This window comes from Canis lupus, chromosome 31 (genome assembly GCF_011100685.1).
Source record: "Canis lupus familiaris isolate Mischka breed German Shepherd chromosome 31, alternate assembly UU_Cfam_GSD_1.0, whole genome shotgun sequence".
NCBI lineage: Eukaryota > Metazoa > Chordata > Mammalia > Carnivora > Canidae > Canis > Canis lupus.
The window spans coordinates 22,014,550-22,027,730 of record NC_049252.1 but is presented as its reverse complement, the minus strand read 5'-3'; the positions used below and the strand labels follow the sequence as shown (position 1 = coordinate 22,027,730).

The 13,181-nt window shown below is 40.7% G+C and overlaps 1 protein-coding gene across 4 annotated transcripts in view; it reads left to right on the top strand.

Annotated features, from left to right (window-relative positions):
• The window catches only part of APP (amyloid beta precursor protein), a 265,420-nt gene that overhangs the window by 137,155 nt on the left and 115,084 nt on the right, over positions 1 to 13,181 (top strand). For all 4 annotated transcript variants that reach the window (NM_001293279.1, NM_001293276.1, NM_001293275.1 and 1 more), the window contains 1 exon segment: positions 8,059 to 8,261. In NM_001293279.1, coding sequence (NP_001280208.1) covers positions 8,059 to 8,261 — 203 coding nt within the window.

Genomic DNA, 13,181 nt, shown 5'->3' with positions numbered 1-13,181 from the left:
TGAGCCATATTCTCCATGCCATTGACCATTTGTCCTTCTTTGGTTTCTCATTGCTCTTGTAAGCCGACTCTTTCAGAATCAGGTTTTCCTCCCTCCTACCATGGTGTCTTTGCATATGTTTTGCCTACCCTGTCTTGTGGAGAGTGGTCTTTACCCCCCAGACCTCATTAACCTTGGCCTCCTATAGATCACACTTCAGTCATCTCTTCCTCATGGTACCTTGCTGTACACCCCAGGTCTGATCAGATCCTAACTCTTTTGGGTCTCCTAGCTATTCATAATTGTTATCACCATAGTTATGTCACATTTATATGAATGATGATGTCATTGTCTGTGCTTTTGGCTGTTAGCCCCATGAGTAACCCTTGCTCCCCAGCGTTTCTCCCAAAGCAATGTCCCCGCTTCTCCTCTTGTCTCCTTAGAGTCTCCTGTCCACTCAGCAACCAGAGCCATCTTTAAAACTTAAATCTGATTGAGTCATTTCTGTTGCACATGAATAAACTTGCTGTTTCTTAACATAACCAGCATGTCCTTACTGTGTCACACCCTTCCTGTCTGTCTCCATCACCTTAACTCACACTTCCCCCCTCATCCACTGCCCCCTAAGCTCACCAGCTTTCTCTACATAATACTAAGCCTTCCCACATGCCAGGGCCTTTGGCACTTGCTCTTTCTCCTGTCCCATCCTGACCCTTTCAGCCTTCTGTGGCTATATGAGTAAGACTGTGTCTGTGTCTTGATGGCCTTCTGTGTCTTGATGGCCTTCCCCTGACCATCCTATCTGAAATGCTGCCCCCATTCCCTGCCCCACACATGTACTATAGTCCCTGGTTATAGCTCCCTTAACTTTCCCTGTATACTTCTATTTTTTTTTCCTATTTATTGTGGATGTGCCTCACCCACTAAAATGTATTCCAGGAAAGTAGAGTCTTTGTCCTGCTCACAAGTCCACCATCAGTGTCTGGAATAGCATTTGGCACTTGGCAAAAGCCCCATAAACATTGTTAATTGAATGGCTAGTATGTGGCATAGAGAAGCATCTAATAGATTGGCTCAGTGATGGATGAATTAATGCATGACCCTTTTTTTGCTCGTTAACAATGGGTGCGCATTTGTTTCAACTCAAATACTTAACTCTCCATTGACTAAAGAACAAGTACCTGAATGCTTGATTTCTGCAATTTAGTATACCTCCCTATTAAGATTCAGTACCACGTTGTATTCTGTTACAGTGAAGCTTACGTGTTCATTATTTCTGATTGTGCATTATATGGATATCCTTCCCACATCCTCACACCCACTCTTCACATCCTACCAGCTCACACGATTCTAGCTCACCAGAGTCACTTTCCCCTTTGAATTTCTAAAGCATTTAGTAGGCAGTATGTCTTACTCATATAGTACTAAGTGTAGATTCTCTTGCCCAGAAGAGACATTGCGGTTAAATGTGTAAAATAATAACACATTCTCATTTCAGAGTAAGGTTGTCTGTATCTCACCCTTAATACCTGAGTCATGAACCTTTGGTGTCTCAGTTTTGTCCTTCTCTCCCTTAAACAATAGTCCATAACCTGGAGTCTGGGGGAAGCATTTGAACCATCTGCAAGGAATGCTTTTAACTGCAAATAACTGAAAACCCAGTCATTAGTGGTAGGGAACCATGGGCCGGTGCAGGGATGCCCAGATGTGACCTTTTTGTATCTCTCCAGGCCACTGTCCTTATCAGCTTCTCCATCTGAATGCTTATCAACTAACCGTTGATGGACGGCTGTTGCTCTTCCAGGGTGAAAGTAGAAAGGAGGTCAAAGGAACAAAAGCACCCCGACTACTCAGTATGCTGAGCTTTCTCATCTGGAAAATGAAACCTTCACAGAAACCCCAACTAGAGGCCCAAGCAGATGTCCTCTGGCATCTGATTATCCAGAGACATGGCAGTCACATGGCCTTCGCTATCTGCAAGGAGGATAGGGCATGGAATGTTCACTTTCTTATTTCCTCTGGTCGAAGAAAGGATGGGAGAGAGGAGTTAGATATGGCTTCAGGGTAGCTGACCAGCAATTTCTGCCACAATGCATTTCTTCAGGAGAAAAGGCTAATCAAATTCTCAGATCTTTTAAATGGAAAATTAACAATACATACTGAGGAATGTCATCAAAACAACTATACTGAAACTCAGTGGACTACTAAAGAGAAATCTGTAGGGGATATTTTTACATGATATCACCTATAGGCAGGAAAGATTTGAGTAGTACATTAAAGTTGGTAATCATCAACATATGGTGGATTGAATCCTATGTGAGCCTCAAATTCATTTACAAAATATCTGTATCAATGAATTAATTAATTTGTAGAATTAATTACTTAACCAATTCAACCTATTTAGGGAGGCCGTGGTTGAAGGAGCATACATATGTATATACATGTATAGGTATATATTTATGCATATGTACATCTATATGTATATATACATAATTATTTATATTCCCTTCATATAGTGAAAGATTTTCAGTAGTGATACGATTGATATATGTGTTGTTATATGTAATTCTTAAGTATATACTTTATATCCACATACCATTAACATTATCACCATCATCGTCATACTTACTATTATTATTTGCCTCCTACCTTCATAATTTGTGCCCTAATGGGATTAAGGGTTTGTAGTGGAGTGTATTTTTTTCAGATTTGGAGGCCCTGAAAATACAATTTTATCAACTTACAGAGCTTTTATTCTAGCTCATTCATGAGAATATTCAAGAAGAGTGGGGCAATACAGTAGAAGTATCCTTTCCCTTGTACCCCTTTTTGCTGAGCTATAACTTACATAAAGAGAAGTGCACATAACACAGGTACCCAGCTCCATGGCTTTTCAAAACTGAACACGCATCGGAGACCTGACCCTCAGGTCCCTGCACAGCCTGGCCGATCACCCCCTTCTGTCCCATTCCTGCCAAAATGCAGCATGTCCTCTGAACCCTGGCAGCAGCATGGAGGGGTGCCTGTTTTCACAGTTTACATGGATGTAATCAGGCTGGGTGTCCAGTTGGGTTTGCCTTCTAACAGCGCCTTTAGATGGGAGAGATACTGGCTTTTTCTTACCCAGAGCTGCCCCTCTCGAATCATTTATTCAGAACCATGAAGAATAAGCTTCCATTCTTTCATCTTTTCTCATGTTTTCTTGGCAACTTCTAATTTTCCTTTTTCTTTTTTTATAAGATTTTATTTATTCATGAAAGACACACAGAGAGGCAGAGACATAGGCAGCAGAGAGGAGAAGCAGGCTGCCTGTGGGGAGCCTGACGTGGGACTCGATCCTAGGGCCCTGGGATCACGACCCCATGAGCCAAAGGCAGACAGATGTTCAACCATGGAGCCACCCAGGTGCCCCGTAATTTTCCTGACTTTCAAAGCAGTGTTTCAGAGAGTGCATTCTCCTGGAACACGTTGACTCTTCTGGCCATGGAACCCTCCAGGGTAAATTCTGGGAGGACCAAGGACTGGAACAGAGAGAAGAAAACAGCTTGTTCACCTTTTGAAAAATTCACTTTGTCTTCTGTCTCTATTCCTGACTCTGGGAGATAGATGCTTTCTTCCCCTTTCTAGTTCAATAAAGATGCCTGTATGTGAGCATCTTCCTGGGGAGGCCAGGCCCTGTGGTCCTGGTTTGGTGCTCCATTTTGGGAATTGGAATTGAATTCAAATCCCCCTCCCCACCTTAGGGGTTCAAGTCCCAGGTTCCTCCAAGTCACATAACCCCCAGCAATCACCACTTTCTTCGTGTTGCTTCCTCTCCTTTGCCCTAGAAATGGCAGCAGAAAGTCAGTCTTAGTAGACGTTATGGAAGAGTAAGTATAGCTCTTTTAGAGAAGGCAGATAGTGAATTGTTTTGCATGATTCAAAAGGAATTAAAACTGGTATGCAAATTGAAATCTTTTCCCTATCTGAAGGGAACTTCGGGAGGCGACCACTTTAAAGTAGAATCTGTCAAGGTCAGCTTTTATTTAGAAGAATAAGGAGAGTCACCTTTGTGATGGAGCATATCCTTCATCAGGGTAAACTCTTGCATGCGGACACATAAAATTTCATTATCAGAGATTTATTTCCTCATAGACCTGTCCCTCCGATCCTTTAACCTTCTTATTAAAGTCAGATGCTCCTGAGATGATCAGCATTTCTCCCTCATTCTTTAGAAGTGTTTCTCATGATTGGACTTTAAAAGCCTTAAAAGCTGTCTACTGTAAATTGACAGACGCTAAGATGTGTGAATGTTATATGAATATTCCACTGCGTTACCAATGAATTATTTTCTTGTGAGTTCTTTGATTTATTTACAAGGAAATTACAACGCCCAGCCTCACACTTCCATCCACTGGTCCCCTCCTTGGCGTTTCCTTGCACTGCGAGCAGCTTTCCCAAAACCAGCTCGCCTCAATCACACCACAGAACAAAGCCGTCGGGTGGTCGCAGGGTTGGTGGAAAAGTAAATCTTTCTCCCCTTTCTGTGTTCCCTGCTATCTGTGGAATCTGGGGTTGGCAGCGTCATGCTGGTGCATTTGACATTCTTTGGGAAGATCCAGCATCGTTCCAACATAACTGCATGCTGCTGTTTTAATAGCGTCCAAATAGATAATTGAATTCATGGACATCTAAATTTAATTCCAGAAATCAAAGCCATGGTAATAAGAACTGGACCTGAGTTCTCTTAGGCCGAGTAATTTAATTCCTCAGCCAGTTGAACTATTATGTATCTCTGTTCCTTGTTACTATGCCACTAAATTGCTCAGGCAGATGCAGTGATGGATGATGGGTGTGTATTTCACCTTGTGTGTGTGTGTGTGTGTGTGTGTGTGTGTGTGTGTGGCTAGACACCTGCTAGAACGCAGATCACTTGAAACCTAGCTCTCTGCATAAGCACGTTTTCTGTCTGGAGCCTTGGGTCATAACAGGGGAGGTTGAGGGAGGTTCCCAGGGGTACCCACAGTCCTAATTGTACTGGCCCACCTGGAAGCACACTGCTGTCTACTCCCCAGATCACATACTGGGGCCCTGTCATTCCAGTCGTGCTGCAAGACAGCATGCACACTTCATGGTTTAAGGAGAATACTGGTTTGGTTCGGTTTTTCTGCCTGGCTTTACCTCAATTTTCTACTTAATTTAGAGAACTAAGTAATAATATTGGGGCCTGTAATTTGATTGAATACGGAAGAGAAGAAGCAGGCTGGTGGCACACAGCAGATCATTATTCTGTGCACAGTAGTAAAACATTGAGATTCTGTAGAAAAATGAGGAGGCAGTATGTTGGGTAAAATTTGGAGCATGTGAGCAACAGTTAAGTTCAGAATTCTTTGGAAATGTTGCCTCGATTAGACTTTTATGCAGGAATCCAGGCAATCAGGAAATTAGATTGTACCCCATTTGTCTTTAAACAGATGAAGGCCTATACCTACCTATCTGATTATCAGTGCCAACATTTTCCCTTTTTTACCTTTTTCTTCTTGGTCTTAAATGTTAAAATAACTGGTTAGGGTCTTCTCTGTATTACACTTCATTTATTAACACACTAATAAATTATTTATTCTGCTTAGTAAGTTTCTCTTTTTTCTCTAGCCACATGCATCAACGTTGGATGTGTTGATTTATTATCCCTGCATCATATTTAATCAAAATTAGAAAGGTGTTCCCCTTGGCACACTGGATACATTTTTATAGAATGTCTATAAAAGTTCCTTAAATTATGGGTCAGTTGATTAAAGGAATTCCTTCTAGTGCGATATTCATCTCCTTACCTATCTTTTTCTTTTTTTATCCTCAGCACAATTACTTGTGGCTGTCCTTCTGGTTCAATTTATGGAAGCCTTTTGCCATCTTCCTTTCTGTCTTCCCACACCATGGAATCCTACTGTTCTTGATCCTTAACATGTTTGAAATTTGACTTCCTATCCACTGCCCAGCTCACTTGGAGCGTACCAAGGCTCCAAGTGGGACTCACACAAACTCTCCAGGTTCTCGAGCTTCTGGGCGAGAGTCAGCCGTGGGGTAATAATCAGCACCTCCTCCACTTCTTTTTTTCTGGGAAAACTTGTCAGCATGGCAGCCCTCAGTGCTGTTCCTGTGGTGCTTCTTGTCTAATGAGACCTATGGCAGATGCTCTGGTAGGTTGAAGCCTTCCACCACATCTCGATCTTTTGTCTCTCTTGTTTCTGTGATCTGAGCAAGGATGAAACCTGTATTTCTTCTGTCGGGCCAGATGGCATATGATACATACTTTTACTGTTGAACACTTAGTTCCTGTCTTCATTTATCATCTTTCAAATGCTCTCCACCATGTCTGCACTGCAGGTACACAATCTCCACAAGGATATCTTACTAGGGCTTTCTGATTTGTTCCAGACATACCCTTCTTTCTTCCTTCCATCAAAGTGTGCTGATTTATTACTCACCACTGTGCATCAGTATATACATATTTAATGTCCTACATATTATTGCTGATCCCCTTCCCTACCATTCTTCGCAGGATTGCATATTCCATTGGTTCTCAGAATATCATCCTCTGACTTTGAGCATCAGTGTCACCCAGGGAGTTGTTAGAAATGCATATTCTCAGGCCTCATCTTAGACCCACTGATTGAGAAACCCTGGGGATTGATGCTCTGTGTTTCAGTAAGCCTTCCAAGTGATCCTGGTCATCGCTGACATTTGAGAACCACTGAAATACTTGATATCCTACAGCATTTACATAATAAGCAAAGGTAGGAAGCACTACTGTATAGTTTCAGTAGGTGTCTCTGACCACTGGACATTACAGATTCATCTACACCAGTTTCTTCTTCCTCGTCCATATCCAGCTAAAACTCTTGAGCAGCAATATTTGAACCTGTTTCCACCTTAAGTATTTACTTACTTAAGTAATTGAGTATCTACCATGCAGATGCTATGTGGTATTTTCATATTACATTATGAGAAGTCATCCCCATACAGCAAATTCAGTTTGGGTATCCTCCTTCCTCGATCCTATTTGATAGGCTTTCTTATTTTGTTTTAGAGCAGTTTTAGGTTTACAGAAAATCTGAGCAGGAAGTACAGAGAATTCCCTTCTCCCCCATCTCTGCCCACCCCCACATTTCCCTGTTGTGAACATTTTCGTGAGTGTGGTACATCTGACCCAATATTGATACATAAATTATTAGAGTTCACTTTTTGTGTTGTACAGTCCTGTTGGTTTCGACCAATGTATGTGTCCTGTGTTCACTGTTATAGTATCATACAGAGTAATTTCACTGCTCTACAAATCCACTGTTCTTCCTTCCCTTTTTCACCCTGACCCCACCTCCCCCAAGAACCACTGAGATCCTTTTACAGTCTCCATAATTTTTGCCTCTTCCAGAATATCATATAATTGGAATCATGGTATTCCAATTTGCAACTATATAAACTAAGAAGAGCTGTGCCCAGGGGTAAAACATTGTAGACTTGGGGCACCTGGGCTCAGAGGGTCAAGTGTCTGACTTCGACTCAGGTCATGACCCCAGGGTCCTGGGATCAAGCCCCATGTTGGGCTCCTTGCTCACTAGGGATTCTGCTTCGCCCTCTCCCTCTCTCCTCCCCCTCGCTCGTGCTCTAATTCTCTCTTTCTCTCTGCAATAGAGGAATAAAATATTTTTTTAAGATTTTTATGTATTTATTCATGAGAGAACACAGAGAGAGGCAGAGGGAGAAGCAGGCTCCTTGCAGGGAACCCAGTGCGGGACTTGATCCTGGAACCCCGGGATCACATCCTGAGCCAAAGGCAAAGGCTCAACCACTGAGCCACCCAGGTGCCCCAAGGAATAAAATCTTTAACCAAACAAACAAACAAACAAACAAACAGAAACAAAGACAGAGCCCGTAATCTTCTGAGCCTGGGATTCGTACTTGGATCTGCTGGCTTCGGGCCTTGTGTGTTTCTTCGATACCACATTCCCTCTCAAATTACCAAAATCCTCTAATGTTGATTTCCTCCCCCTTTCGGAAATTTGTTTGATTGACTGTTCCTGTTATTTTTATTTCCTGCTCCAGTGAAGACAAAGTAGTGGAAGTAGCGGAGGAAGAAGAAGTAGCTGATGTTGAGGAAGAGGAAGCCGAGGATGATGAGGATGACGAAGATGGCGATGAGGTAGAGGAAGAGGCAGAAGAACCCTACGAAGAGGCCATGGAGAGAACCACCAGCATCGCCACGACTACCACCACCACCACTGAGTCAGTGGAAGAGGTGGTCCGAGGTAATTCGCTGTGTGCTTGGATCTCCTCTGTTGGGGACGTGGTTTGAAATCTCCATCCAGCCCACCACCACAGGCTTCCCCAACCAGAAGTAAGAGTCAAAGTAACAAGCCGTATGCTTGTTAGACTCTCTTCAGCCTGACAAGCAGTCCAACAGTTCATTTCCAATAATGTGAAATCCTGATTGGCAGCCTGTTCCATGCCTTGTATATGCTGCTTGGCACCCCCCAGTCTGTTCTGCAAAACTACCCCTAACCAGGTGCCATCTCTTCTGGAAGAGGCTGAGTTAGGTGACCTCCTGGGTATTCCCCTGGCAGTGGGTATTCATTCCACTCTTACTACCTGTTCCCTCTTTCACCACCTGGCCTCTGAGCTCCTCCAGGGCAAGGACTAGCTTTTATGTAGTATCATGCAGAAGCATCCCTAAATTTTAGTGGAGTGAGTAGTTGGAATTAAAGTTCATTAAAGAAGAAGAACATTTGGTAAATTATCACATTATTTTTTTGCTGTGAAATTTACCTTGGATGATTTTTGTATTGTCTTTACACTGTTCTATTGCGGGGGTAGTGACAGTGCTTTCTTTGAAAGGTAGGTACAGTGTTAACATCTTAGCACTTTTTCTCTTCTGTTTAATTAATACTCCTATTAAGAATGTTGTGGCATGAATGAACTAACAGACTTCCCTTTTTTGTCTCCATGAAACAAAAGCGAGCATTGAGTTTACATCAAACAACCAAATGTTATTATAGCAACTAATGAGTTGGCGGGTTACATTTCTTAACGATTTATGCATTTGTTTTGCAAAAGATGAAAGTTGATCATAGAGTAAGGCTGGGTGAACACAGATGGATGGAGTTTTAATGTGTTTAAGTACTTTCAAAGCCTGTCCACAAATGTTAGAACTCGTAAGTCTTCCTCACTTTTTATTAAGGTTAAAATGAGTTCAGCTCTGTTGTTAAATTGGAGCTTAAAATGGGTTACTTTCTCTCTGCCTTAAGTAGATATCTAATGATCACTGTAATATCTTCTTCCATTCACTGCATTCTTTATACCTTCATTCAGGTATAATTTGCATATAAAATTCACTCATTTTCAGCATATAAGTGTATAAATCAGAGGCTTTAATAAATTTACCAAATTATGCAACCATCATCATAATCCAGTCTTAGAACATTCTCATCATCCTGATAAGATTCCTCACAACCATTCAGTTAATTCTTGTTCTCACTGCCAGCCCTAAGCAACAATCAATCAATTTTATGTCTCTACAGATTTGCCATTTCTAGACATTTAATATAAGCGTGGTCGTACATGGTCTTACATGTCTGGCTTCTTTCACTTAAAATAATGTTTTTGAGGTTCTGTGTTTCTTAACCCATAGTTTTTAAAACAGAGATCATTCTGAGTTGAACACTCAGAGTTAACTTAAAACTCATTGAAAGAGTCGCATATTCTTAAAAGAATATAGTAAAAGATAGTTTAATTTTATCATTCCCTACTTAATGATCACTTCTTGCATTTAGCACACAAGGGCTCGTATAAGCAGGTATACGTTTAAGTACATGCCCCTTTTGTTTGAGCCATGGTTTTTTTCAATCCCTGAAGCATCCCTTCCCAAAGTGAGTTTCATGTGACTCTTAGGACCATCTGTGGCAGAGCTGGCTAAAATGAACTTGTTAGCTTCTATTTTCCTAGGAGGGAAAGGACAGATTTTTCAGAACCTCTCTTCTTGAAACCTAAATGATGTGTGACTACGAATTACAGCAGCTAGTGTTCTGTAGTGGCTCTGAAGTTCTTGTGATCTCCATCAGGAGAGCTGTTTACATAATAAATGCCCACTTACTCAGCATTAGTTTTCAGATCACTTTTTGGGTATAAGCCATTTTGATGGGCTTGGTGGATCCTCTGATGAGAACACAGCCGACCCTCATGGTTGTTAAAGTCTGGTAGGAAATTTAAATCAAAGAAACACACAGTCATGTTTAAAAAACACAGTCTGTGTTTAAAAGTACGTGCCCAGAGCCTACTTCAAAGAGTAAGAGATTGATCAGAGAAGGGTCTATAGAGGAGGTGGCATTTGAACCAGAAGTAGAAGGGCTTGTAGCAGGCCTACCGATGGATTTTATTCTAGTGTACCTTAGAGTCAGTCAAGACAGCAAGACAGGTTTGCCATGGGAAGGTACATGGCATATTTGGGAGACAAGGTCAGTCCAATTTAAATAAAAGCAGATGTCTTACATAAGAGAGTTACAGGAAAATCAGGTTGGGGCTAAAATGTGGAGGCTTTTAATGCCAGGCTGGCAAGTATGAGCATCAGCTGAGGGTGATGATCACTTTAGGACCTGCCATGTGCTGAGGATTTTTGGGAGAAACAATGAAGAGATTTTGTTATGATGTTACTGCTGTGAGGGCATAGGTGAACAGGGAATAACATAATTTATGCAGTATAATGAGAAAATGCCACATAAACTTATGCCAATATTCCAAACCCAGACACAGTTCTCTTGAGATAATATGGTCTTGTTATGTTCTAAATAAGTCCAGTTCTTTGGCTTGTGGCGTTATTAGCTAAGATAAGACACAGAGGGGCACAGGTTACAGTATTTTCTATAGGAAGATGAAGGCATTTAAAAGATAATTTTTTATAAAGATCTCTAAGCTAGGGAGTTTGTTTGCTTTTTTTTTTTTTTTAAGAAGCTAGCCCTAAAAGATAACAAGTTTTAATAATGTTTATGGCAAAAAGAGCAGTAACAGTGACCTTCTAAAACACACAATGTGGTCATTTTCAGTAACAGCTGTTAAGGCTAGAAAGGGAAGAGGATTTAATAGGAATCCATAGGAATCCATTCGTCCCATGTAAGACTCCTGAATGGACAGAAGTATAATTGAGGCAAGTCTTTCTGGGAAAGCAACATGTTACAGTATATCGGTTCCATGTCAGAGAGTTTTCTCTATTCCCAGCTAACTCTTCCCTGATGAAGACAACAGCAGTGCCATACCCAATTGCTGACTTCATAAAACTCTACTTATAAGTAGCCTGCTCTCGTGCTGCAAATAATAATCAGAAGCGACTTGCAAAGATGAGATACTGAAAAGAGGCTTACAATCTAGTTTTCAATGTTAATGTTTCAGTATCTGAGAGAAAATGTGATTTACAACCATACTTAATAAGAAAATTGTTTCTTCATTACCAACATATTGCTACTAATACAATTCCTAATGTGCTTCATAACAAAAGCTCGATCATTCTATAACCTGTTTAAATTTGAAAGAAATAGGTGGAGAGAAGGAAAGTATAGGTCATTTTGGCGTGGTCATAAAATTTTCAGCTGTATTATATTAGAATCAATGATGCTGAAGTAGAAGATGTCAGTTCTAACTTTGTTATCAATTCCAGAGGAAAAAGTGAACAACACAGTGCTATATCCATCTGGCTTTAGGATTTATTGGTTTTGGTACTTCAGAAAAACTTGGATATTGATCCAGTGGAGTAAGCCAATACCAATTTGAGTAAAACAACAGTATATTAGATTCTTGCTCCTAATTCTCTGTGATTCAAAAAGGGGTAACACTTCATAATCCAAGATGTCAGGGCAATTTCTGATTCAATCATGGATTCTAAACTCTGATTAAACATTGGTATTATAATAAGTGACAATCTTGATTTATTCTAGCCTGTTTTGTCCATCTAGAATTAATTTGTTTTTTTGCATGTGCACATTTATTCAGCAAATATTCTTTGTCCTCATTCTGGTCGCCAGGCACCCTGCTACCCTGGAAGGTGTAGTGGGGAGTTGGTTATGTTGTAAGATGGAGTTGCTAACCACTCTAGAGCAGTCACTTCTATCTTTTAATCCTTGTAATTGTGCCATGTGAGAGAAATTTTATTTCTCCATTTACAGCTAAGGCCTAGAGATTTTTTTTTTTTTTTAATTATCCATGGTCACGAAGGTGGGAGGTGGTAAAGCTAGCATTTAGATCCACATGGGCCAGTGTATTTCTACTTCATTAATGTCAATTTTTTTTCCTTTTCCTTTTATTTATAATACCTACTAGCTCAGTTAACTTGTGCCCCCTGTTAGATGTGTATCCCTTTGCTATAGTCATATATTCATTATATTATTTCACACTGAGCATTTCCTAAATTTCAGAATTGTTATTTAAATAATAATGATGATGATCAGGGGTCAGCAAACTATGATCATGGGCTGTATATGGCCAATCGCCTGTTTTCTAATATAAAAGTTTTATTAGGACACAGCCAATCCCATTTGTTTACATACCATCTGTAGCTGCTCTCATGCTACAGAGGCAGAGTGGAATAGTTGTAAGAGATACTATATGGCCTGCAAAGCTGGAAGTATTTACTAACTTGATCCTTATACAAAACCCCTGATATATGGGTCATGCGAGAACTATTAGAAGGGGCACCTGAGTGTCTCAGTTAAGCATCCAACTCGTGGTTGTGGTTTAGATCATGATCTCAGGGTCACGAGATCGAGCCCGGTGTTGGGCTCCACACACTCAGCAGGGAGCCTGTTTGAGATTCTCTCTCTCTCCCCTCTCCCCCTGCCCACGTTTGTTCTCTCTCTCTCTCTCTCTCTCAAATAATCTTTTAAAAAATATATTAGAAAGTTTTTATGTTTCAGATACTACCATACCAAGGTAATTTCATTAAGGTAGTTTTATTTTGGTTAAGAGGCAGACTAATATAGGGTTCAAGGGAGAATTTTTAGTGATTTTATGGCCTTGTGCTAGTTAAGTAACCATGGTAAGTCTTATTTCATGTGTACAATATAGATGCTGATAGAATGATTCATGTTTGTTGAACAAATTATGTTATCTGATCCTTGTTAAGCATTTACAATAATGCCTGGCACATTGTGTTTGGTTTGTTTTAAAAGCACAGGTTGCCCAGAATC